This window comes from Pelophylax lessonae (genome assembly GCF_965119305.1).
Source record: "Pelophylax lessonae genome assembly, chromosome: 10".
Lineage (NCBI taxonomy): Eukaryota > Metazoa > Chordata > Amphibia > Anura > Ranidae > Pelophylax > Pelophylax lessonae.
Window position 1 is genome coordinate 227,339,624 of NC_138777.1, and position 27,067 is coordinate 227,366,690.

General features: G+C 48.4%; 1 protein-coding gene across 4 annotated transcripts in view; it reads left to right on the forward strand.

The window, feature by feature from the left end:
- Positions 1–27,067, forward strand: part of PHKB (phosphorylase kinase regulatory subunit beta) — a 415,971-nt gene that overhangs the window by 359,541 nt on the left and 29,363 nt on the right. For 2 of the 4 annotated variants that reach the window (XM_082269952.1, XM_082269954.1), the window contains one exon: positions 11,920–12,010. The exons of the other annotated variants lie outside the window; for them this stretch is intronic. In XM_082269952.1, coding sequence (XP_082126078.1) covers positions 11,920–12,010 — 91 coding nt within the window. The remainder of the gene's footprint in view (positions 1–11,919; positions 12,011–27,067) is intronic. 4 annotated transcript variants of the gene reach the window in all.

The following is a 27,067-nucleotide window of genomic DNA, read 5'->3' on the forward strand; positions in this document are numbered from 1 at the left end:
CTTATACCTGGGCATCTATATTAGCAAAGTTTTGTTTTCTCTGTGCTTGGAGTTCATTGTTAATTTATTGTGGTTGTAAAGACTCAGAGTTTTTTACCTCCATGCATTCTATGCATGAAGTTCAAAAACCTTCTGAGTACAGCACGTTTGTACTCACAAACGTAGGATGTATACACTTGTAGAAATTGGAGACCAATCGCCTCCAGAATACTCCTAAACGGATGGATGACGTGACGGTATACGGAATAGTCAGTCTGATGCATTTCGAGGGAGGACCCTCTTCCTCAGAGCCAAAAATGCCCCTGACCCCACCATCAACTCCCAACATGTTATATAGCCGGTCTACACCACCCACACTTCCCCTGTTGTGGGGCGGGGCAGGGGAATTGTGGGCGGTGTAGACCGGCTAATATACCATGTTGAGATTTGATGGTGGGTCAGTAGCACTTTCGGCTCTGAGGAAGAGGGTCCTCCCTCGAAACGTGTCAGCCAGACTATTCCGGATACCGTCAAGTCATCTAGCAGTTTAAAAGTGGCTTAGCTGATAGAGTAACAGATTTGCAAACAAAAAAAAGAAGTATCCTGGAGGCGATTCGTCTCTATATTCTACATGTGTATATACAGTGCTTTGCGAAAGTATTCGGCCCCCTTGAACTTTTCGACCTTTTGCCACATTTCAGGCTTATAACATAAAGATATAAAACTGTAATTTTGTGTGAAGAATCAACCACTTCATGATTATGTCCCACTTGTTGTTGATCCTTCACAAAAAATTACAGTTTTATATCTTTATGTTTGAAGCCTGAAATGTGGCAAAAGGTCGCAAAGTTCAAGGGGGCCGAATACTTTCGCAAGGCACTGTACATCCTACGTTTGTGAGTATAATGTATGCTACCTTTTGGATTTTAATAAACTCTTTTAGTGGTAATTTACGAGGTTGGTGCGCCCTTCTTGTTCCACCAATACGCCATGCACGAGAATGGCAAAACTGCTTCTGGCAACCATTTAAACCCCCGGGGTTTATTTTTTAGAAGTTGCTTCTATGGCCCATAGCAGTCAATCAGATTTTAGCTCTCAGGGTTTGGTTGATACGAAGGACATGGATGCCGTTGTTCCCTGTAGATAATATAACTAAGCCCCAGCAAGCTGCAGAAAGACTTTCGCTCTATTGAGTTTTCTTTCCATTCGGTGTTCCATAGTTGATGAGCCAGAAGCTGGTAGCCTGCCTCGTCATTTTCAGGATCTGTTCACACCCCGGCACTTAGATCAGATTTTTTTCTGTTACTTTGCTGGGACAATCCCGTAGCCGCAATATCTTTTTAGCACATTCTGAAGAGTGCTGATGATTTTAATGTGTTGGGAAGCATGAGTGTGAAGAGACCTCGAGACCGGTCACCGGATGTCTTCCTTCTAACCCTGAGGGACGGACACTGAGTACATCAGGATATTCCCCTCAGACTTTCCATCATTTATCATTAGACATCATATGCTTTTTGCTGCTACGTTAGCTTATATTTCACAGGAAGGCATACAATTACTATTGTACCCTCATGTCAAGGGCCTGGTTTACACCTATGCGTCTTTTGAGTGCTTTTTGCAGAAACGCGCTACAGTCCATTTAACATGGTTTCCTATGGGACGCGTTCACGTCTGTGCTTTATTTCAGCCACTGCATTTTTAGAAAGGGATAGGGACTTTTTTTAAATGCAGAACGGTGCGTTTTTTGTTCAATAGATTTCAATGGAGAAGCTGCAGAAAAGCACATAGTGGCATTTTTGCCACGTTTTGGATTTCTTAACCACTTAAGCTCAGGAAGATTTACCCCCAATCATGACCAGGCTATTTTTTGCGATACGGCACTGCGGTATTTTAACTAGGGATCAACCGATTATCGGCAAAGCCGAAATATCAAGGGCCGATATGCACTTTTTCATATATATCGGAATCAGTCCCGGAGGTTACCGATATTGCCGATATTTCGGGAAAGTGCTGTACCGGAGTGATGCCTGCAGCTAGAGGTATCACCCCGGTACCGGCGTCCATAGCCGACAGTCGGCTGTCTTGTAATGACAACCAATGTGGCTGAGAAGCCGCTCGGCTGTCATTACAAGGAGTGGGAGGGGACGCCCCCCCCTCCTGCCGCCTTCCGCGACTCGCCCGGGTCTCCCTTCCCACTGGGAAACCCAGGCAACCATCCTGCACGGCCGCCGAAGACCCGATCAAAGCCGCATTCGGCTCTGATCGGGTCTCCATGCAAAAACCCGGAAGTGATGTCATGAGTGACATCACTTCCGGGTACTGTCTGGCGCCAGATTAAAAATAATGACAGCATTTAAAACAGCCAAACTTGGCGTTTTGAATGCTTTTAAATGCAGAGGAGGGGTTTGGGGTCTTTTAGACCTCCAGAACTCTCCACAAGAGTACCTGTGAAAAAAAAAATAGAAAAACATTTTTTTTTTTAAATGTACAAAAATATCGGTATATACCGATATGCATTGGCCAAAATATCGGTATCGGCAACGAAAAACCTATATAGATCGATCTCTAATTTTAACTGACAATTGCACAGTCATGCGACGCTGTACCCAAATAAAATTGATGTCCTTTTTTTTTTTTTTTTTTTACCACAAATAGAGCTTTCCCAGAAGAGTTGGAGCTGTTATAGCTGCAAAGGGAGGGCCAACTCAATATTTAACCCTACGGACTAAGGGTCCTTTCACACAGGCTTTCTGCCCAGCGAACTCCGTTTTGCTCAGTAGGGATCGATCCGCTGATCCCCTCTGAGCAGGCAGATGACAGCTCTGTCTCCGCTTACTTTGCATAGACGGAGCTGTCAGATCCCCTCTATGGGAGATCAAATGAAAATGGACCGCCTGTCCGTTTTCATCCAATCCGATCATCCATCAGGGATAGAAAATAGGGTTTCCATCTGTCTGGATTTCACGGACAAGATCGGATCGGATAGCGGCAGGTGTCAGCGGAGATGACACCACTGACATCCACTGCCCCATGGAGGTGCATTTAGCATCCAGTCAGGTCCGCCTGAAAAAAAAAAAAACTGATAGGCCCGTGTGAAAGGGGCCTAAGACTGGAATGGCATTAAAGTTCATGCTCTTGTAAAGGCATGTGTCCCAATACTTTTGACAATATAGTGTAGTTAATAATGTGAAAGTCGACTTCCACCATCCAACTGTGTGCAAACTAACATACTATCTGTTTGGTTTTTTTCCTTGCATGTGATTGGGTATTCTTTGCAAAGTGAATTTGTACCACATTCACTAAGCTAAGGGGAACATTCCGTGCAAAGTGAACAGCCTTATCTGCCTTTAGTAAATCAACCCCACTGACTCAGAACATGCAGTTTTGAATGTTTTCTTCACTGTCTCAGTCAGCGACTCAACATTTATCAAAGCCAGAGATTCAAGGAGATTAGCAATGGCGGGTTCTGTATTTTTGATCTGTGACCTTTACTTCTTTGACTGCAGAACATTTTGGATTTTATGTAATAGCAGACAGTCAACTGCACCTTTTCCTTTTTATCAGATTACAGCGCATAAAGTTCATCATTCATGTTGCAGCCTGACTGCAATTTCCTTTAGATTTTATTAAAAGTGGGGGGGGGGGTTACTAAAACTGGTGCACATAGAATCTGATGCAGCTGTGTATGGTAACCAATTAGCTTCTATCTTCAACTTGTTCAATTAAGCTTTGCTAATAAAACCTTGAAACTGATTGGTTTCTATGCACAGCTACACCAGATTCTGTGTGCACCAGTTTTATTAGGGTCCTTTCACACGGTCTTTCTGCCCGTCGGACTCCGTTTTCCTCAGTGGGGATCGATTCCGCCGATCCCCACTAAGCAGGGTGATGACATTTTCGTCTCCGCTTACTTTGCAGAGACAGAGCTGTCAGATCCCCGCTCTCCTCTATGGGAGATTAGATGAAAAACAGACCGCCTGGGCACATACCACCCTAAATGTTTGTTCCACCCGGGGCATTGTCCTGCCTCAGCAGCTGCAAGGCTCTCATAGAGCTTTCAGCCTGCTGGTAGCAGTGCCTGGCTCCTGTGATCGCGCCCGCCGCAGATAGAGAGTCAATAGGCGGCTCTTTACCACGTGATCAGCTGTATCCAGTCACAGCTAATCACGATGTAAACAGTAACCGGTTATCGACACTCCTGTCCTCATGCTGACAGCGCGAGGAGAGGATAGCCGATAACCGGCTTGTGTAAAAGAGGGCATGTACACTGATAATTGGGGCACTGATTATCAGTGTCCTGATGATCAGTGCAGCCCACCAGTGCTGCCAATCAGTGCCCATCAGTGCAGCCTCAGCACACAACAGTGAAGGAGAAAAAATAACCTCTTTGCAAATATTACCAAAACTATGAAAAAAAAAACTTTTTTTTGTTGATTTAGCAAAAAATATAAAAACCCAGTGGTGATTAAATACCGCCAAAAGAAAGCTCCATTTGTGTAAAAAATGATAAAAATGTCATATAGGTACAGCATTGCATGACCGCTCAACTGTCATTTAAAGTGTGCCAGCCCTGAAAGCTGAAAACTGGCCTGGGCAGAAAGGGGGTAAAAGTGCCTAGTAAGGCAAGTGGTTAAAGAAGCTAAACGAGGCTAAACCTGCTTTATAGCAGGAACATCTAAATGCAGGAAAAAGTGACCGGGGAGACATAGATGCTGTATAGCCCCAATGATATCTCCCTCATTTAGAAAATCTAAACCCAGAAGTGCCCGTGTGAATGAATTCTTAGCTTCGAAAGGAGAGTCCAGCCCTCTTCTTTACATAGCTATATTTATTTACCTGGGTTTCCACTGGTTACATCACTGCAGCCTCCCAAGCAACTGTCAAATCCTGGTTGCTGGGTTATCTCTGAGCACAGAGACCGCTGCTGAGTCACGCTGTGATTGGCCACCATGCCATACGGCTCGGTGTGCTGGAAGGAATTATTACAGCGCATACAACATAGATTTACTAATGGGATTACAACTCACACGCTTAGCACTGTCAATTTGTGCACTTGCTGCTGAGCCAAAATGCTGCAAAGTCTAAAAGACTTTTCTCTTTCGTTCATCGACTGACACAGCGCTCCATAAGTCAGTTGTGGGGATTCTGTCTGGAGCCTTCCCCGCACCCTGGTAGGGGAAGTACAGTCCCCCCTTTCCCCCTTTTTTGGAGTTTTTTTTGGGGATGGAGGTGGGTAACCTCCAGGGACAGTCGGAGCTGCCTGCAGGTTCCCTCCCCTCATCCTTAAATCCCTCAGCTGGGCTTCCCCCACTCACTTTCCCCCTGTCTTGACCTGGAGTCTTGTGGGGGTTCCAGGGCAGAGAATGCAGCGGAGACCCCTGGGGTCTCCCCCGCTATCCCCACTCTGTAAGGGTCTTGGGATAGTGTGTGTCCTGCCCTGGTAGTCTAGAGGGGTCCCAGTGTAGGAGACCCCTAGGTTCATGCCCTTCTGTTTGCAGTGTGGGTATAGTGCAGGGGGGACCCAGTGCAAGAGACTGGTGCAGAGTGCACAGCGGAGTCTCCCCTAATGTGTGTCCTACCTTTAGGGGGATGGGGGGGGGGGGGGGAACACCTTGCAGAGGGTGCAGCGTTGCAGAGAAGAGCAGGGCCGCAGGCTTCCGGCTGGTCTTCGGTTGGCACGGCAGCCATGTTTGTGTAGCCCGATGATGTTACGGGGGCCATTTTCCCTTGGTCCGGGAGAAGCTGGAGACGACCGAAGCCTCGTGAGGATGCCAAAGCTCCTCTTCTTCCTCCTCAGTTTTCTCTTTCTGTGGATGCTTCTTTTGGCAACAAAGTTTTGCAGGCTGCTGTTTAAAAGGGGCTGTTCCCTCTTGAGGGTTTTTTCCATAACTTTTATTTTTTCAGACGGGGCTTCTGTGACTCAGTTAAATCTGCTGTGTCCTGGTTAAGGGCACTTATGTTAAGACTTGGGTTATTTTCCCCACCCCTCATTTTCCTTTTGGCACTGCTTTTGGACGTCCCAGTAGTTATGATTTATGGAGCGCTGTGTCCGTCGATGAATGAAAGAGAAAATGGGATTTTTGTACTTACCGTAAAGTTCATAGATGGACACAGCACCCGCCCCTCTATGGAGATCTGATACTTCTAATACTGCTTGCTACTAAACTGATTACCTAGAGCAGAGAGGGGGGATATATACCAAGCTAAGTACGGCCCATGGGCGTAGCCAGGTGTTTTTTGTTCTGCCTAGTCCTACTCCTGGAGGAGGCAATATAACCCAGTAGTTAGTACTTATGGAGCGATGTGACCGTCAATGAACTCAGATAAATGGATTTTACGGTAAGTACAAAAATCCCATTTTTGTATCAGAGGATCTTTACTGCCAATTCTCCGTATATGTTATGTTTATCAGCTTTCCAGAGTTTTATTATAGAATTAAAGGATTTGAGACTGGTAGTTTAGATATTTAATCCATTTACAGTATATAATGCTGATAAATTGTTCAGTGCATTACAGAGCCCACCGCGCACTGATTCCTCTTCTTGCTGCCAAAGGAGTTTAGTGGTGTTCAGCTTTCTAGCTAGCGGGGGCCCAAGTGTGGCCCTAGATATCCCCAAAGTGCCGCACATAGTAATTAGTGAATAATCAGTGTCAGAGGCAGCAGTCACACCACAGGATATAGTCAGACTATGGGCATGACACAAGAGCTGGTCAGAGATCGAACACAGTATAGGAGATGGTCAGAGACTGCAGACATACTAAAAAAGATGGTCAGAAACTGAAGAAATAATAAGAGATGGTCAGAGACTGAAGAAATTATAAAAGAGATGATTAGAAACTGCAGACCTTGTACAGGAGATCCAAGACTCCAAACCTAATACAAATGTGATCCGAGACTGCGGACATGGTACAGGAGATGGTCAGAGACTACAGACATGGTACAGGAGATGGTCAGAGACTACAGACATGGTACAAGAGATAGTCCGAGACTGCAAAGATGGTACATGAGATGGTCTGAGACTGCAGACATGGTACAAGAGATGGCCAGAGGGTGCAGACATGATACAGGAGATGGTGAGACACTACAGACATGATAGAAGAGATGGTCAGGGACTGCAGACAGGATACAAGAGATGGTCTGAGACTGCAGACATGGTACAGGAGATGGTGAGACACTACAGACATGATAGAAGAGATGGTCAGGGACTGCAGACAGGATACAAGAGATGGTCTGAGACTGCAGACATGGTACAGGAGATGGTCAGAGACTACAGATATGGTACAAGAGATGGTCAGAGACTGCAGACATGGTACAGGAGATGGTCAGAGACTGCAGATATGGTACAAGAGATGATCTGAGACTGCAGACATGGTACAAGAGATGGTCAGAGACTGCAGATATGGTACAAAAGATGGTCCAAGACTGCAGACATGGTACAGGAGATGGTCAGAGACTGCAGACCTGGTACAAGAGATGGTCAGAGGGTGCAGACATGATACAGGAGATGGTGAGAGACTGCAGACATGATAGAAGAGATGGTCAGGGACTGTAGACAGGATACAAGAGATGGTCGGAGTCTGCAGACATGGTACAAGAGATGGTCAGAGACTGCAGAAATGGAACAAGAGTTGGTCAGAGACTGTAGACAAGGTACAGGAGATGATAATAGACTGCAAAATATGCTGCAAGAGACTAAACATGCTATGAGAGTTGTTGGCGACTGGGGACATGCTTCAGGAGACAATCGTAGACAAAAAGGGTTGAAAGTTATGCGTCATGCTACTGCTAAGAAGTCCAGATACAACTTGATTCCATTAAAGGTCAGGGGTACAGATCTGTACCCCTGACCTTTAATGGAATCAAATTGTATCTTGACCTCTTAGCAGTGGCAAAGCACTTACATTTCAACCCTTCTTATGGTACACTACAAGCCAAGGAGACTGTGGAGATCCTTTGGGGTGTAGAAGCCTCCTGCCCAAGAACCAGAACATTTACACCCACATTCATACCTTAGGCTAACAATAATAAGATACCAATAACCGTAAAATAAACCTACAGGTCCAGCTAGTCGTAGACTGGAGACAAATTACATTAGACTACTAGAAATCATTGCTGTACAGTGGCAATCAGGAAACAAAGGACCACAGGCTACGCACCAGGGCTCTAATATCTTTTCCACAATTTATTTTCTGCTCTCTTTCTCTATCTCTCTGTCTCTCTCTCTCTACATGTCTTCCTCTCTCTATTTTTCTCAGTTTCTTTCTCCTCCCTTCCTTCCTCTCTTCTGTCTTCTCTCTGTTCTTTATCCTTATTCCTGTCGTACATGTTACAGAATGAGATAGGAGCTGTCCATGGTGCTGAAACTATTTTTAATGCAACCTATACCCAAATGAACTGTACTCCATAGTAAGCAAGTTTTGCACTGGGTGTGTATTCTTTTGTTTAATAGTGGTATTCGTGTAATTTTTCCAGCCTGTAGTGGGTGGAGCCTGCTAGACCCCTCCCACAGCTCTGCTCTCTGCAGATTGCTTGATGATGTCCATGCTGCTTTTTTTTAGGGTCAATTTTGGGTTTGCAAGGGTTATTTGTGGCACACAAAGTGGATGTGGTTATTTAGGGAATATATGGTAATGAAAGTTTTATTGCTCTGAGTTCAGCTCCAACAAAAAGCTACAGTAACGGCTCGTTCACACGTGTGTCATTACCATGTGTTTAACCACTTCGCATCCAGGCCAACGTGTAAAAATCTTTTTTTTGTTTGCTAGAAAATTACTTAGAACCCCCGAACATTATGTATGTATATGTGTATATATATATATTTATGGTTTTTTTTTAGCAGAGGCGCTATAGAATAAAATGATGGGTGTTGCCATTTTTTATGTCACACGGTATTTGCGTAGCGTTTTTTTTAAACGCAATTTTTTGGGAAAAAATACACTTCAATGAATTGGATTGCACACAAACACAATATAATACCTATTTTTTTGGAAAATATAAAAGATAATGTTACTCTGAGTAAATGGAGACCTTGGATGTCATGCTTTAAAATGGCGTCCGCCCGTGGAATGGCGGCAAACCACTGTGCTTAAAATTCTCCATTGGATGATGCTTTAAACTCCTTTACAGGTTACCAGTTTAAAGATACACAGGAGGTCTGGTGCGAGAATTATTGGTCTCTGACGTTTACTGAAGTAACGTATGCATTCGCATTTGCATTTTGGGGCAGAGGTGCTTTCATTATTTTTTATATTTTCATTTATTATATACAAAACTTTTTTTTACACTTTTTTTTTTTCTTGATGAACTTTATTGCTATCACAAGGGGCCGTGACGGGTCCTCTTAATGGAGAGATCTGGGGTCTATTAGACCCCAAATCTCTTCTCTGGCCTCAAATGCAGCCGAACAGACACAGATCGCTCTGATCGGCTGCTTTCCTGGCCGTAAACAAAGAGGCGGAACCGAAAGTTCCTGGGGACTCTGTTCTGGGCATCCATCGCAGCCGGTCGCATCACTCCTGGGCTCTGCGATCAGAGGGCAGAGCCCAGGAAATTCGGTGGCGGGAGGGGGTGGGACCCCATTCCGCCACCCGCAGAAGTGATCGAGTGGCTGTTTAGCCACTCTAATCATTTCTGCTAAAAAAAGGGAATTGTTGGCTGAAAGTTTTAATATCAGGATGATGTCTGCAGGTGCAGGTATCATCCTGATATACCGGCTGCAACCTGAGGATGTCGTCCTGGCAGAAAATGGCTAAGTGGCATGACACTTTCATGAGGCATCAGCGCTTGTCAGCCGCCACTATTGATTTCAGTGTTAATGCTCTGTAACCGCACCATAACCGCACCTATAGCATTTATGGGGTGTTAGTGAAGAATTTATAAAGTGTTAGCTGGGCACTGGGGGAGAGACAGTGGAGGTTCCTGTATCCCAGAATGCACTGGGACATAATAGAGAACTTGAACAGAGCAGCTCCAGCTACTTCCTGTTTGTACAGAGCAGCCCTATGGTAACACAATTTGCAGGCAAAAGCAGTAAGTTAGCCAGAAATACTGCCAATCCCAGGCAGGAGCAGAGGCATTGAGCATTATTGCCAGTGACAAAGCTTTTTTTTTAAAGCAAAGTTTAGCTGGACCAAGCCAAGTGTCAAGGAGACCAAGGTAAATGACTATTGCAGAGAATTCAAAAACTATCACATGATCACACCACAACCTAACCACGCCTCTTCGCACATCATTTCCTTTACATCACTTCCCCTTTCGGCTCCTCCCACTAGAAAAGCAACACTTTTATGGGCATTTATGATTTTTCAGCACTTTAAAAACACATCATAAATGCTTTAGTCCCGTTAATGAGCTTGGCTTCATTCTTCATAATTACCACATGTGTGAACAAACTATAAAAGTTTTGTTGGAATGTATAAATAGGAGTAAAAGGAAGGCTTAAGTACATGTTCTAAAGAAAATTCTGTGCCAGGCTTCCTTCAGTACTGTTCTGAAGGCCTTAAACTTGGCCTTATAGAGAGACAGTGGGGTTGATTTACTAAAACTGGAGTAGCCGTCGTTCCGCTCCTTGTACCCCGCCCCCTGGGGTGCGCTCTGTGACTGCTGTGTCCTTTCGACACAGCTGATCACAGATCGGGGTAAAGGGCCAATCATAGCAGCCCTTTATCATGTGATAAACTGTGTCCGATCACAGCTGATCACACGTAAAAAGACTTTCCCGTTATCGGCAGCCCTTTCCTCACGCGCTGTATCTGTGCGAGGAAAGGATTGCCAGTAATCGGGAACCTTTACACTGACAATTAGGGCATTGATTATCAGTGCAGCCTCATCAGTTCCCATCAGCTCAGCCTCATCAGTGCCCATCAGAGCAGCCTCATCAGTTCCAATGAGCGCAGCCTCATCAGTGCCCATCAGGGCAGCCTCATCAGTGCCCATCAGGGCAGCCTCATCAGTGCCCATCAGTGCAGCCTCATCAGTTCCCACCAGTACCAGTGCAGCCTCATCAGTTCCCACCAGTACCAGTGCAGCCTCATCAGTTCCCACCAGTACCAGTGCAGCCTCATCAGCTCCCATCAGTGCAGCCTCATCAGTGCCCACCAGTGCAGCCTCATCCGTTCCCACCAGTGCAGCCTTTATCAGTTCCCCTCGGTGCAGCCTTTACCAGTGCGGCCCCATCAGTGCAGCCTCATCAGCGCACATCACTGAAGAACAAAAATTAAAAAACACAGTGGTGTGTAAATATCACCAAAAGAAAGCTTTATCTGTCTAAAAAGAATAATTAAAAAAAATTCATATGGGTACAGTGTTGCATGACCGCACAGTTGGCATTCAAAGTGTGACAGCGCTGACAGCTGAACATTGGCCTGGGCAGGAGGGGGTTAAAGTGCCCGGTATTGAAGTGGTTAATTGGACAAGGCGAAGTTAGAAGCTTATTGGTTACCACGTGCAGCTGCACCAGATTTTGCACTCTACAGTTTTAGTAAATCAACCCGTATCTGCCTACATGTGAGTTTGTTAAAAAAATAAAAATAAAATCTCAAGACAGATATGTGCTGTATTCACTATCCTATTCATGTCATATCCCCAAGTTCTGTTTTTTTAAAATAGTTTAAATTGAACCTGAATGTCTTACTTGCTTCTGTTCCAGAGATGTTGATGTAGTGAACCATATAAGTGCATTTGCTGGGATATTGAAAAGTAAATGTTAGGCTTTGTCTCTTCAATAACCTAATCATATTCTGCCCCCAAGGTGGTAGTAGGAAATACTGTAATCAATGCAGCTCTCTAGATATGCAACTCTGTTAGATATTTCCCCAAGAATGAAACGCTCTGTCCAGGAATCACCCCAACAATCAGCAATGCAGTAGGTCGTAGGACTCAAAGTCCCCTGTTACCTCAAGGTTCTCGTAGTGACTGTCTCCTGCTGGTTGTACACACAGGTTTGTGGTTCGATACACGGCGGCATTTACACAGAAGATAGCCTCCTCTATAGCGCCACACATCACTACGTTCCTGGTACACGGGAAGCAGGTAAAAAGCCGCTTGTCTTGTCGGCTTTTACACGGACAACACTTGCTTTGCGCTTTCCGCACGTTTTGAATGTAATGAACTAACCAGGTGCACTTACAAAAATAACAGCCTTATGCCAATTGCTTTCACAGCAACAAATATTGCAGGTCTGTCTTCTTTCTGTGTTTCCAAAGTCTTTCTTTCATCAGCTAAATGGAGTTTAAGTAACCTCCTACTGCATGGGTGCTCTACTGCATGGGTGCTCAACCTGTGGCCCTCCACCTCTTGCGAAACTACAAGTCCCATGAGGCATTGCAAGGCTGTCAGTTAAACAAGCATGACTCCCAAAGGCAGAGGCACGATGATTGAGCACACATGCCCTACAACATGGGTGTCCAACCTAAGGCCCTCTAACTATTGCGGTACTCCAAGTCCCATGAGGTCATGCAAGGCAAGTCCCATGAGGTCATGCAAGGCAAGTCCCATGAGGTCATGCAAGGCAAGTCCCATGAGGTCATGCAAGGCAAGTCCCATGAGGTCATGCAAGGCAAGTCCCATGAGGCATCACAAGGCTGACAGTTGCATGCATGACTGGCAAAGGCACGATGATTGAGCACCCATGCCCTACAACATGGGTGTCCAACCTGCGGCCATCCAGCTGTTGCAGCACTACAAGTCCTATGAGGCATTGCAAGGCTGTCAGTTAAACAAGCATTACTCCCAAAGGCCGAGGCACGATGATTGAGCACACATGCCCTACAACATGGGTGTCCAACCTAAGGCCCTCTAGCTATTGCGGAACTCCAAGTCGCATGAGGCAGTGCAAGGCAACTCGCATGAGGCCATGCAAGGCAAGTCCCATGAGGCATCGCAAGGCTGATAGTTACATACATGACTGGCAAAGGCATGATGATTGATCACCCATGCCCTACAGCATGGGTGTCCAACCTGCGGCCATCAAGCTGTTGCAGCACTACAAGTCCTATGAGGCATTGCAAGGCTGTCAGTTAAACAAGCATTACTCCCGAAGGCAGAGGCACGACGATTGAGCACCCATGCCCTACAACATGGGTGTCCAACCTGTGGCCCTCCAGCTGTTGCGAAACTCCAAGTCGCATGAGGCAATGCAAGGCAATTCGCATGAGGCAGTGCAAGGCAATTCGCATGAGGCAATGCAAGGCAACTCGCATGAGGCAATGCAAGGCAATTCGCATGAGGCAGTGCAAGGCAATTCGCATGAGGCAATGCAAGGCAACTCGCATGAGGCAATGCAAGGCAAGTGGCACAAGGCAATGAAAGGCAAGTGGCACAAGGCAATGCAAGGCAAGTGGCACGAGGCAATGCAAGACAAGTGGCAGGAGTGGCACGAGGCAATGCAAGGCAAGTGGCACGAGGCAATGCAAGGCTGACAGTTTCAAGCATGACTCCCAAAGGCAGAGGCACGATGGTTGAGCACCCATGTCCTACAGGATCTTTGGGCCTTTTATAGAACTGACATTAACATGGGCATCAGTATATTCAGGACTAGAGATGGGCTCTGGCGTGTTTGGGATCCTAGTCCCAACCCATTTGGCCGATCCCGCCAGGACGCCGACACTGCACACCGCTAATCACAGGCAGTGAGACATTTTGTGATCTGTGCAGCTGCAGACTGGGAAACGTCTCACTACCTGTGATTAACGGTGTGTAGTGTCAGTGTCCTGGCAGGATCAGGCAGGTGGGTTGGGACTAGGATCCCGAACATGCCTGTGCCCATCTCTATTTAGGACACGCTTCTTTGCCATTTTTAAAGAGAGACAACATAAATCTTATCCGTTAATGCTGAACAGCCAGACGTAAAGCAGAAGATCTAACTTTGTACATAGTGACGGCTATATGAAGCATGAGGTTCAGTGTTTAGATGTAATGTTATGGATTTGGGGTGTTGAAAATATGCATGGCACGGTGTAAAATAGGGTGACTGAGCAATAGGAAAGAAAGGATCAGGTTGTCCTTGCAGATCTCAGACTTAAAGTACAATTATCAGCAAAACGTCTTTTTCTCTAGCGCTCATCGACAGACGTAGTCCTCGGTGATACACCACCTTCGGGTTATGTTACCTCCGCAGGAGCAGGACTAGACAGGAAATTAAAAAGCTCTGGCCACACCCTAGGGGCAGTCCCAGAGGGTATATCCTCTCTCTCTCTGCCTCAGCAAATCAGTTATTTTCTGTCTAGTTAGGAGTAAGGACCTAGATACCTTGCTGGGATCTTAGGTCCTGGCAAGAATTTTTTTCTAAAAGGATTTTTAGACAGCTTTTTTTCTCCAGTGTTCCTGTGAGATCTTCAAGCAAGAAAGCTGAACTGGGCGACGGGCTGGATGTTGAGATCCGGTGGTCACCCCAGTTCAGCCTACGAGCGCGTGCAGGCCATAGCTCCGCGCTGGGTCGGCCGCGACAAAGTCCCATTAAAAGGACTGAACCCGCGAGTTAAACGTCTCGCTGAAACGCCAAAGACCATGAGTCACGGCGTCCGTATCGGTCGACAGCCCTCCCGCCCCGGTGGAGAGGGGTACTGTCAGGAGTTGGTGCCCGCCTGGTTCCGGTATGGTGAGTAGTATGTTCCCCCTTTTTCCCTGACGGGTTTTGTGGTGAACGCGGGCCCCTCTCTGTATGGTAAGAAAGAGTTCTTTCTATCCTATAACATGTCACAAATCCTCCTACTTTGAGTGTGATTTTATGTGTGCAAAAAGCCAGGAGGCTTGGTTTGGGAGCTAACAATCTATTGTATACATGTTTTTAAGATGTAATCTGTGGCATTCTGGGAATCTTATGGGTTAAGTATAAGCTACCTACCAGTCAGAAGCCACGGACATGTAGACTGCCTTCCAAATCATATCTCCAGCTATTAGCAGGCCTCCCGAACGGCCATGCGGTCCGCCAGGGCCGGTACCGCCAACCACGCCATATCCCCATGCAGAGAGAGTGTTGTGTGCCTGCAGCACACCGCTAGTCAGCACAGGCCGCCGCCATTTTTTTTGCTGGATCGCACGAGCCGCCATTTTGGCGTAGCCTCGTGTCTCCAGCATGGGGGCGGCCATGTTTGAGGTGATCCTACACCTCGTGGAGCTTGGGGGAGGCGCCGGAAGGCGTGCAGAGGGGCGGAGCCGCCTCCCTTCTTCCTGGGCAGCCATCCAAAAGACTTCCTGTTTGTCAAGACAGCGCTGTAAGCTGTTGCAGTTTAACTCTGAGCATCTAGTGGTGAGCCTGGGGGTCTATCTCTCTCTCTCTCGATCGATAGGGATCCCTAGCAGGTAACACTAAGGGGCTTTTTTGTGGCGCTGGGGGTCAGAAAAAAAAAAAAAAAAAAAAGTTTTTTTCTTTTTGAATTATATTATCCAGGAAGTAACTGGAGTTATCATGGACCCTGCCACACATATTCCCCCACCTGTTTCCCTCGAGGGGGCCTCGGGACCCGCCGGTGCACAGAGTATAGAGTCATTTACAGCAATTTTGGAGTCTATGGTGGCTCGGGTGGAGGCGGCCTGTCAGGGACGGGGGTCAAGGAAGCGACCCCCGCCTACCCCTATACCATCTGACACCTCTGACTCAGATTCAGAGATGGTCACGGCAGTTGCAGGTTCCTCTGCAAGGGCTGTTATCCCAGGTAAAGCCCCCTCAGACAGTGAGGAGGACGCTTCTTCTCCTGCTATAATTCAGGAAGAAGCATTGGTGGACGCACTAGTTGTGGCAGTGCAAGAAACCTTAAAACTTGAGGCTTTACCGGCAGAGGCAACTGAAACAGAGAGGCCTTTCGGTACTAATAAGCCCATCAAGATGGCGAAGGCTTTTCCGGTACCTAAATGTTTTGGTAATCAGATTAAAGGAGAATGGGAGCATTCTAAACGTACCTTTACTATTTCCAAGCGTATTGCTAGACGCTATCCGTTTGAGGGATCCATCATTAAGAAATGGACGGTACCACCAGTCGTGGATCCGCCTATTTCCAGGCTGAATAAAGCCACGGTTATTCCAGTGGAGGACACTTCGTCCTTTAAGGATCCGGTGGATCGAAAGATAGAAGCAGAGTCCCGCACTATCTTTTCTCTGATAGGGTCAGCATTTAGACCAGTAATTGTTATTGGTCTAGTTTCCCAGACACTTACGGAATGGGCGAAAATGGTACGCCAAGATCTTAGGGGAAAAGATATTCCCCAGGAGACATCTGATTTGATGGAACAGATCATACAAGGGCTACGGTTTATCTGTGACGCAGCCTTGGACACAACTCCCTTATTAGGGCATGCATCTAAGTTAGCAGTGATCCTCAGACGTGTGCTGTGGTTAAAATGCTGGTCAGCTGACCTAGGTTCCAAAAAGACCTTGACCAATCTCCCTTTTCAGGGGAATCGTCTATTTGGGGCCAACCTAGATGAAATCATTAAGGATGCCACTGGGGGCAAGAGCACTTTCTTGCCACAGGCTGCAAAAGCTAAGGGACCTCGCAACAAGCGAGGACCTTTCTTTACCGCCCATAAAGGGCGCCCGGCTGGTACTAGCGGGAAAGGCAAGACTCCTCCAGGAGGTTTCAAGAAGGGCTGGTCGGACAAGCAGAGGACCAACCCAGCCAAACCCGAAGCAAAGGAGTACACAGCCTGAAGGTGCGCCCCCACCCGGTTTCAGGGTGGGGGGACGTTTTCACCGGTATTCAGGACATCAGATCGAGCATCAACCACTACTACCGGTGCGATTCTTCCCTTCCAACATTTAAGTACCACAGGAAGCGGTAGTTACCGTTCCCTGAATAGATCTTTTCCTTTACCCTTTCCTAAGATTAGTCCCGATACCACACAGGAATCGGATCTGGTTGACCAGATAGGCCAAGTAGCCTCTAGTCGGGTGACTTCGGTCCCTGAGGTTCAACCAGAAAAGATCACCCTTCCTGATAACTATCAGGTATCTGATAAATGTGTGGAAATAGAAAACGACCAGACTTCCTCGGATGGTCGGGGCCAGATAGCTCTAGGGACGCCTGGTTCAGATCCAATCAGCGCCAGTGGTCCTAGAAATTCTAGGCTGGCCTCCCCAAGCCGGCCTGGCCGACTTGGACATGCTAGTCGCAGACGTTCCGTGGGAACTTCGTCTCAGGGAGTGTCTGTGGTCTCAAGGACCAAGTTACCTTCGTGCTTTACAGTCGCTGGTTTTAATGGCCTGGCCATTGAGACCCAAGTACTGAAGGACAGAGGTTTGTCTACTTCAGTCATTTCTACCCTTATTAAAGCAAGGAAAGCGACTTCCAGCAAAGTCTATTATCACACATGGAAGACTTATATTGCGTGGTGCGAATCTTTAGGATTTCCTCCACGTACCTATTCGGTGTCTCGAATATTGGCCTTTTTGCAAAAAGGGGTTGAGCAGAAGCTAGCCTTGAGCACCATCAAGGGTCAAGTTTCAGCATTAGCAATCTTCTTTCAGAAGCCGTTAGCTACCAAATCCTTGGTGCGGAATTTCATCCAGGGGGTGCGGCACCTGGCTCCTCCAGTCCGCGCGCCCTTACCGCCCTGGGATCTTAATTTGGTTTTGTCGGTTCTACAGAAACCTCCCTTTGAAAACATCAGAGAGATTCCCTTGCTTACTTTATCCCAGAAGGTGGCCTTCTTGGTGGCTATTACTTCTGCTCGCAGGGTGTCAGAACTGGCTGCATTATCATGCCAGTCCCCATACCTAGTGATTCATAGGGATAAGGTAGTACTTCATCCTAAGCCATCTTTTCTTCCTAAGGTGGTTTCAGATTTTCATCTGAATGAAGATATTGTACTACCTTCCTTGTGTCCTCAGCCCAAGCATCATCGGGAACATGCGTTGCATTCCTTAGATGTGGTTCGGGCAATCAAGGTATACCTGAAAGCTACGGAATCATTCCGTAAGACGGATTCACTTTTTGTGATCACGGATGGCCCCAGAAAGGGTTTGTCTGCATCTGCCGCAACCATTGCCAAATGGATTAGACAAACGGTGGTACAGGCTTATTCTATTAAGGGTCAGAGTCCTCCGTTCCCTGTTAGGGCGCACTCCACTCGAGCGCTCAGTACTTCCTGGGCCTTTCGCCATCAGGCGTCAGTGGTCCAGGTATGTAAGGCGGCCACCTGGTCGTCGGTACATACCTTTACAAAATTCTATAAAATTGATGTGACGGCATCGGCGGATGCCTCATTTGGCCGCAAGGTTTTGCAGGCCGCAATTTGAGGAGACCGGTGGTCTACCTCGAGGGTTTTTTTCTGTTTGAAAATTTTTTTGTTGAGTCTCATCATTAAGGATGAGCATTGTAAACTTCTAGTTGGCACCGGTTGGGCCTTCTAGATTGGGATTTGATTTCCATTTTCCCACCCCTCAGTTGTGATACTGCTCTGGGACGTCCCGAAGGTGGTGTATCACCGAGGACTACGTCTGTCGATGAGCGCTAGAGAAAAATGGATTTTTGTAAAATCTTACCGTAAAATCCTTTTCTCTTAGCTCATCGACAGACGTAGTCCCCGCCCCTCTGTTTTGGAGTTGGGTTGGGTTAAATTCTCTAAGCACTGCTTTTTCACATAACTGATTTGCTGAGGCAGAGAGAGAGAGGATATACCCTCTGGGACTGCCCCTAGGGTGTGGCCAGAGCTTTTTAATTTCCTGTCTAGTCCTGCTCCTGCGGAGGTAACATAACCCGAAGGTGGTGTATCACCGAGGACTACGTCTGTCGATGAGCTAAGAGAAAAGGATTTTACGGTAAGATTTTACAAAAATCCATTTTTTTCATTTTAGATAGAGTAAGGGAGGGTTATATCCCCCCGTTTGATTTATTTTTTCCCATCATTGTCCCATTGGGGAGATTTACCCTCACTTTCTGTCCCATAGCCGAAACAGGAAGGGAGGAAATCCCTGCAAATTAGGGGAATCTCTTGGGGACCCCCCCAGGTTACCAGAGTGAGTGTCCCCATTGGAATATTTCCTCCCTATTACTTTTCTGGGGCCAACCCACATTTTGGGATTTTCTTTTACTTTCATTTTGAATAATAATGGTAAACAGGACAAATAGGGTGAATCTCCCTAATGTGTGTACAGACTGCAATAAAAACTAACAGGAGTTCTAATCTCTCTCCACTCCATCCAAAACGAAAAGAAAAAGTTTTTTGCTTTTAGTTCTACTTGAAATAGCATGCAATGTCAATTTGTGGCTTTTTAAAATCTCTTAAAAGAAGAAATGTTTTCTGTCCAATGCAAAGCTGCATGTTGAATTTGCATTATGTTATTCAGTTTATATTTCATTTGGTCTTTCATGAAGAGTTGCAATACAAGCAAGGTCAAGTATGAGGCACATAAAAAAAATAAGCATGAGTATCAATAATGTACAAATCAAGAACGATCCATCCATAATCTATAACCGAATACCATGATTAAAGCGTAGTTCGGGGCTCAAAAACAACTTTGGCCCATCCGCTTGCTGTGAATGCCCTGAAAAACAAATGGATGCTCCCGAATTTCTTTTCTTACCTTGTTTTTTAAGAAAGTATACTCACCTTCCTTCTACTTCCTCCCTCTTCGGCCGGGGCCCGCGCCGTCTTTTCCTGCTTGGGATGACACCTGGGAGCTGAACGTCATCGCTCCCAGGAGTCAATGCGCCTGCACAGGCCCCGCTCGTCACTTCCGGTGCAGGCGCGGCATTCCCTGCTAAACAGCTTCTGGGCATGCCCAGAAGATGTGCAGGGATGACACGCATTCACACATATTTGTGTGAAAAAAATGATATTTAAAGCAGAGTTCCAGCCTTAAAATTGACTTTGGGCCATCCGCTTGGTGAGTGTCACCTGAAAAAGAAATGGATAATCGCAATTTTTTTTTTTGTTTACTTACCTTGATATTGAAGAAAATATACTTAACCTTTCTTCCACTTCCTCCCTCTGCGGCCGCGGCCTGCACCATCACTTCCTGCTTGCATTGATACCTAGGAGCTGAACGTCATCGCTCCCAGGAATCAATGCGCCTGCACCGGCCCTGCTCGTCACTTCCGGTTTGCGATGACTCCTAGGAGCTGAACGTCATCGCTCCCAGGAATCAATGCGCCTGCACCGGCCCCGCTCGTCAGTTCCGCTGCAGGTGTGGCATTCCCTGCTAAACAGCTTCTGGGCATGCCCAGAAGCTGTGCAGGGATGACGCGGCTGCACCGGAAGTGACGGCGGGGCCGGTGCAGTGCATTGTGGGACTAAAAAGGACACGGAAAAGGTCGCAGAAGAGGGGCGCTGTGGCTTCAGCTGCCCACACCTGAGATGGCAGCGCTGGAGAAGAAATTTTCAAGGTAAGTATTTCTTCTAAAAGGTAAGTGTGACCCGGGACAGTTCAGAGGCTATCCATTGTGGAATGTACTAGCCCTGACTGTCCCGGGGGTAATTTTATTAAAAAATCATGTCCAAGGCCGGAACTCCACTTTAATTTGGGTACAGAGGTGCATGATCGCGCAGTGCTGAATAGCAAAAAATGCCCCGGTCACAAAGGGGTTAAAACTTTTCGGAGGTCAAGTGGTTAAGTATACATGTCACTTTAAGCAGACAGTCTTCACACACAAAACCATTAAATAAAATATAAAGTCTGTTAAACTTTAGCATACACAGCATCTCACAAAGTGTCATGACCCCGGTGTACAGATAATTTGCTGCTTCTGAAGTTCCCGTCTATAATGTCACTTATAGTTATTAGCGCCCGTTTCCAAGCTTCCAGTACAGCCAGAAATGTATTTTATCTAGCAGTGGACCATTACCCACCAGCACTGGCGGGATTAAAAGCCCCATTATCAGCTATTAGTATCTCGGTGACATATATATTAAACACTGTAACTGTGTGAGAACAGGGCCCATAACGCTGATTATCTTCATTACATGAATTGTAGAGTCTCTTTGGGCGCAGTCAAGCAACAGCCTAGAATGGTACAGCAAATTCAGCATAAAAATAACATCATATGTCCAATTAAGTGTCAGTAACTGGCACAAAACAGAGCTCAAATCTGCTGACCCCGGTGGACAGGAAAAATGACGAGATGGCTTTTTATCATTTATTTTTTTTTTTTTTCCAGCAGTAGGACGACATTTCATTAAGGCTGTCTTGCAGCTCCCGCGTGTTCCTGCTATTCGTCATGCTGATTGTTAATTGGCTGAGTTATGGATAATGAGGACATTTGCAAAGAGGCTTATATATTATGCTGCGTGCCTGCTTGTAGTTTTATCATGTGCTATATGGCAACAGATAGAGCTGCAGAGTAGGGCCCCTTTCACTGGGGCCCGACCTGGTTTTACTCAGCAGATGATCCATCTGCTGATCCCCTGCTGAGTTAAGTGGAGCGGATGGATGACAGGTCCGTGCCTGCTCTGCATAAGTGGAGGGGACCTGGACACAGCCCGTTCTCTATGGACACCTGAATGTAAACTGACCAGCTGTCCGTTTACACCTAACTGCCCTCAGATCTAATTTGGCCAGATGGAGGTGAATGGATCCGCTTCCATTTTTTCTTTGGATGGATTGGACTCAGAGATAGCCAGGTTGTAACCAGACACAAGTCTGTTTACATCCAGCTTTCCATAGAGGAGAATGGAGGGTTCGATCAAGTCCGGCTGTCCGATTTTCATTCATTTGAAAGGGGTCTAAAGAAGGGAAACTTTTGAAGAATCCCATCACGGATCCTTTGTGGAATGATGTTACCCTTGTGATTTGCCAAAGCAGTACATTAGATCAGGGGTAATGAATTAAAGGTTTGGTTACTATAAAACATTTTCCAGCTGAGGTCAGAATCTCAATTTTGTGCCAGGGCTCAGAAAGATTTTAGTCATTGTATGTCTATCAAAAATATATCTGGTTCCCCCCTCGGAGTGCCCCCTTAAATCAGGTGTCTCCCTCAGTCACCTTTACCTCAAGTGCACATGTCAGAGTGCCCCCTTACATCAGGTGTCCCCATCAGAGTGCCCCCTTACATCAGGTGTCCCCATCAGAGTGCCCCCTTACATCAGGTGTCCCCATCAGAGTGCCCCCTTACATCAGGTGTCCCCATCAGAGTGCCCCCTTGCATCAGGTGTCCCCACCAGAGTGCCCCCTTGCATCAGGTGTCCCCACCAGAGTGCCCCCTTGCATCAGGTGTCCCCACCAGAGTGCCCCCTTGCATCAGGTGTCCCCACCAGAGTGCCCCCTTGCATCAGGTGTCCCCACCAGAGTGCCCCCTTACATCAGGTGTCCCCATCAGAGTGCCCCCTTGCATCAGGTGTCCCCATCAGAGTGCCCCCTTGCATCAGGTGTCCCCATCAGAGTGCCCCCTTGCATCAGGTGTCCCCACCAGAGTGCCCCCTTGCATCAGGTGTCCCCACCAGAGTGCCCCCTTGCATCAGGTGTCCCCACCAGAGTGCCCCCTTGCATCAGGTGTCCCCACCAGAGTGCCCCCTTGCATCAGGTGTCCCCACCAGAGTGCCCCCTTGCATCAGGTGTCCCCACCAGAGTGCCCCCTTGCATCAGGTGTCCCCACCAGAGTGCCCCCTTGCATCAGGTGTCCCCACCAGAGTGCCCCCTTGCATCAGGTGTCCCCACCAGAGTGCCCCCTTGCATCAGGTGTCCCCACCAGAGTGCCCCCTTGCATCAGGTGTCCCCACCAGAGTGCCCCCTTGCATCAGGTGTCCCCACCAGAGTGCCCCCTTGCATCAGGTGTCCCCACCAGAGTGCCCCCTTGCATCAGGTGTCCCCACCAGAGTGCCCCCTTGCATCAGGTGTCCCCACCAGAGTGCCCCCTTGCATCAGGTGTCCCCACCAGAGTGCCCCCTTGCATCAGGTGTCCCCACCAGAGTGCCCCCTTGCATCAGGTGTCCCCACCAGAGTGCCCCCTTGCATCAGGTGTCCCCACCAGAGTGCCCCCTTGCATCAGGTGTCCCCACCAGAGTGCCCCCTTGCATCAGGTGTCCCCACCAGAGTGCCCCCTTGCATCAGGTGTCCCCACCAGAGTGCCCCCTTGCATCAGGTGTCCCCACCAGAGTGCCCCCTTGCATCAGGTGTCCCCACCAGAGTGCCCCCTTGCATCAGGTGTCCCCACCAGAGTGCCCCCTTGCATCAGGTGTCCCCACCAGAGTGCCCCCTTGCATCAGGTGTCCCCACCAGAGTGCCCCCTTGCATCAGGTGTCCCCACCAGAGTGCCCCCTTGCATCAGGTGTCCCCACCAGAGTGCCCCCTTGCATCAGGTGTCCCCACCAGAGTGCCCCCTTGCATCAGGTGTCCCCACCAGAGTGCCCCCTTGCATCAGGTGTCCCCACCAGAGTGCCCCCTTGCATCAGGTGTCCCCACCAGAGTGCCCCCTTGCATCAGGTGTCCCCACCAGAGTGCCCCCTTGCATCAGGTGTCCCCACCAGAGTGCCCCCTTGCATCAGGTGTCCCCACCAGAGTGCCCCCTTGCATCAGGTGTCCCCACCAGAGTGCCCCCTTGCATCAGGTGTCCCCACCAGAGTGCCCCCTTGCATCAGGTGTCCCCACCAGAGTGCCCCCTTGCATCAGGTGTCCCCACCAGAGTGCCCCCTTGCATCAGGTGTCCCCACCAGAGTGCCCCCTTGCATCAGGTGTCCCCACCAGAGTGCCCCCTTGCATCAGGTGTCCCCACCAGAGTGCCCCCTTGCATCAGGTGTCCCCACCAGAGTGCCCCCTTGCATCAGGTGTCCCCACCAGAGTGCCCCCTTGCATCAGGTGTCCCCACCAGAGTGCCCCCTTGCATCAGGTGTCCCCACCAGAGTGCCCCCTTGCATCAGGTGTCCCCACCAGAGTGCCCCCTTGCATCAGGTGTCCCCACCAGAGTGCCCCCTTGCATCAGGTGTCCCCACCAGAGTGCCCCCTTGCATCAGGTGTCCCCACCAGAGTGCCCCCTTGCATCAGGTGTCCCCACCAGAGTGCCCCCTTGCATCAGGTGTCCCCACCAGAGTGCCCCCTTGCATCAGGTGTCCCCACCAGAGTGCCCCCTTGCATCAGGTGTCCCCACCAGAGTGCCCCCTTGCATCAGGTGTCCCCACCAGAGTGCCCCCTTGCATCAGGTGTCCCCACCAGAGTGCCCCCTTGCATCAGGTGTCCCCACCAGAGTGCCCCCTTGCATCAGGTGTCCCCACCAGAGTGCCCCCTTGCATCAGGTGTCCCCACCAGAGTGCCCCCTTGCATCAGGTGTCCCCACCAGAGTGCCCCCTTGCATCAGGTGTCCCCACCAGAGTGCCCCCTTGCATCAGGTGTCCCCACCAGAGTGCCCCCTTGCATCAGGTGTCCCCACCAGAGTGCCCCCTTGCATCAGGTGTCCCCACCAGAGTGCCCCCTTGCATCAGGTGTCCCCACCAGAGTGCCCCCTTGCATCAGGTGTCCCCACCAGAGTGCCCCCTTGCATCAGGTGTCCCCACCAGAGTGCCCCCTTGCATCAGGTGTCCCCACCAGAGTGCCCCCTTGCATCAGGTGTCCCCACCAGAGTGCCCCCTTGCATCAGGTGTCCCCACCAGAGTGCCCCCTTGCATCAGGTGTCCCCACCAGAGTGCCCCCTTGCATCAGGTGTCCCCACCAGAGTGCCCCCTTGCATCAGGTGTCCCCACCAGAGTGCCCCCTTGCATCAGGTGTCCCCACCAGAGTGCCCCCTTGCATCAGGTGTCCCCACCAGAGTGCCCCCTTGCATCAGGTGTCCCCACCAGAGTGCCCCCTTGCATCAGGTGTCCCCACCAGAGTGCCCCCTTGCATCAGGTGTCCCCACCAGAGTGCCCCCTTGCATCAGGTGTCCCCACCAGAGTGCCCCCTTGCATCAGGTGTCCCCACCAGAGTGCCCCCTTGCATCAGGTGTCCCCACCAGAGTGCCCCCTTGCATCAGGTGTCCCCACCAGAGTGCCCCCTTGCATCAGGTGTCCCCACCAGAGTGCCCCCTTGCATCAGGTGTCCCCACCAGAGTGCCCCCTTACATCAAGTGTCCCTATCAGAGTCCTCTCCCTTACATCAGGTGAACCAATCAGAGTGCCGCCAAAAGTCAGGTTTCCCCATTAGTGTATCCTTTTACATCAGTTGTCATCCCGCATAGTGCACCTATAGACTAGTAGTGCACTTGTACCTAGTGAAAATGTACCTGTATTCAGGTAGGCAGAGGGCTGAAGCTGGAGAAGAAGTGAGCTGTAGGGCGGAAAATCTTGTTGCAGTGGGCAGGGAACACACTTGACGTTATTGGTTCTTAGGACACCAGGGGCCTAGCAACCAAAGACTGCTGAGCAGCGGGGATCAGGCGCTGCAGACTGGTGGGCTGACGGTCCAGGCATGGACCGTGGTCCGCTATTTCGATACCACTGTATTAGATTCTTTTGGTACTGGAGCCTTTTTAACCAAAAATGAGCAAAATATATTCAAAGCTATGTTTACTGTAACAAGAATAGTGACTGTAACTTTAAAAAACATTTAGCAAGCTTTGGCTGGCTTTTTAGCAAGCTCCCATCAACTGCTGGGCTGAGCTCTGAAGATGTTCTCTACTGAAGCTTGCCAAGAATGCCTGCAGAATGAAATTTTTTTCAGAGTAGAATTTGCAAGGCACGATGAACAATTGTCAGTATTAATAAGCAAAATAACTACACTCAGGCAGATGCTGCAATCCCCTGCTACCTGAACCTCGTACTGTCAGGAATCAGATCAGCAGCAGGAGTGGCCAGATCTGCATGGCTACATTAAGGAAACTGAGACAGACTATATATGTTTTAAGCAAGTTTATTGGCAGCAAAACAAAACCTATCCAAACACCAGCAACCAAAATACACAGAAAATGTAAAAATAGAGGTGAACCCTAAACTGAGTGGCAAAATACCTAGCAACCTAACTATAATACAATAAAAGAGGAAAGCAGATCCCAGGGTAAAACCATGAGATGCATGAAAGGGGGGAACCAGGACTGGGATCAGGAACAAGAGAAGCAGGTACAAGGCAGGATAGGAAATTAAAGCTCTGCAAGCAAGTCTCTGGCTAGCAGGCAAAACAATGAAGCAAGAGGCACGAATAGGGAGGGCTTAAATGCCCTTCCAGCAGCCAGCATTAGATGGTAACAGATTACTGGGATCTGCTGGCTGCTGGTGGACACTGGAATTACAACCCTCCACCCAGGAGGTGATCTAGGTCCTGGATACGTCCTAGTTCTAGAACAGTGCAGGAGCACCTTTTCACCAAATACTATAATACAGTATATACAATAAATATAAATGAGCACAGATAACAGTAAAACTGGAGATGCAAGGAAGGGGGAACCAGGAGTAGGATCAGGAATAAGGGGAGCAGGTACAAGTCAGCAAGGCACAGGTTAAAGGTACAAGACAGGATGAGAAAGAAGGCTTAGGATAATCAGCAAGCAAGTCTCTAGCTAGAGGGCAAAACACTGAAGAGGCATTCATTGGGAAGAACTTAAACACCCTTCCAGCAGCCAGTATCAGGAAACTGATTACTGGGGTCTGCTGGAGAACGCTCAATGGTGGACACTGAAACTACAACCCTCCGCTCAGGGAACCACAGTACCACAAGCAGGTGATCTAGGTCCTGGACACGTACTAGTTCTAGAACAGTGCAGGAGCGCCTTCTCACCATATTTCGAGCACAAGCTTACGTCTTTTTTTTTCCCCATTGGGTAGGTTCACCCTCTTTGTCCTAATGGCTACCCTTGTTATTCACAGCCAGAGTCTCTGATTGTCTGCCTGCAGCCTTTTATTGGTTGAATCTGAGATAGCCCTTCGACTTCTGTAGTGAAAGCGCTATCACTCAGACTCAACCAATAATAGAGGTCTGCAGGAAGCCAATTTAGAGGCTAAGGCTGTGCATAACGGGGAGCCCTTAATAATTCATCACAGCAGAACTAGTGGAATGCACTCAGGGAGTGCTAAAAGGCCACAGGTTAGGGGGTGCAAATTACATGCCTTGCCCCGGGCGCTGACAACCCATGCTACGCGACTGTAATGGAGAAACCTTTTCCAGGAAGTACGGTCTGGAAGGGAAATTCCCTTCCCTTTTGTAGAGATTTCCTCTCACTTCCTGTTGCATTTTTAGCACAGGAAGTGAAGGAAAAT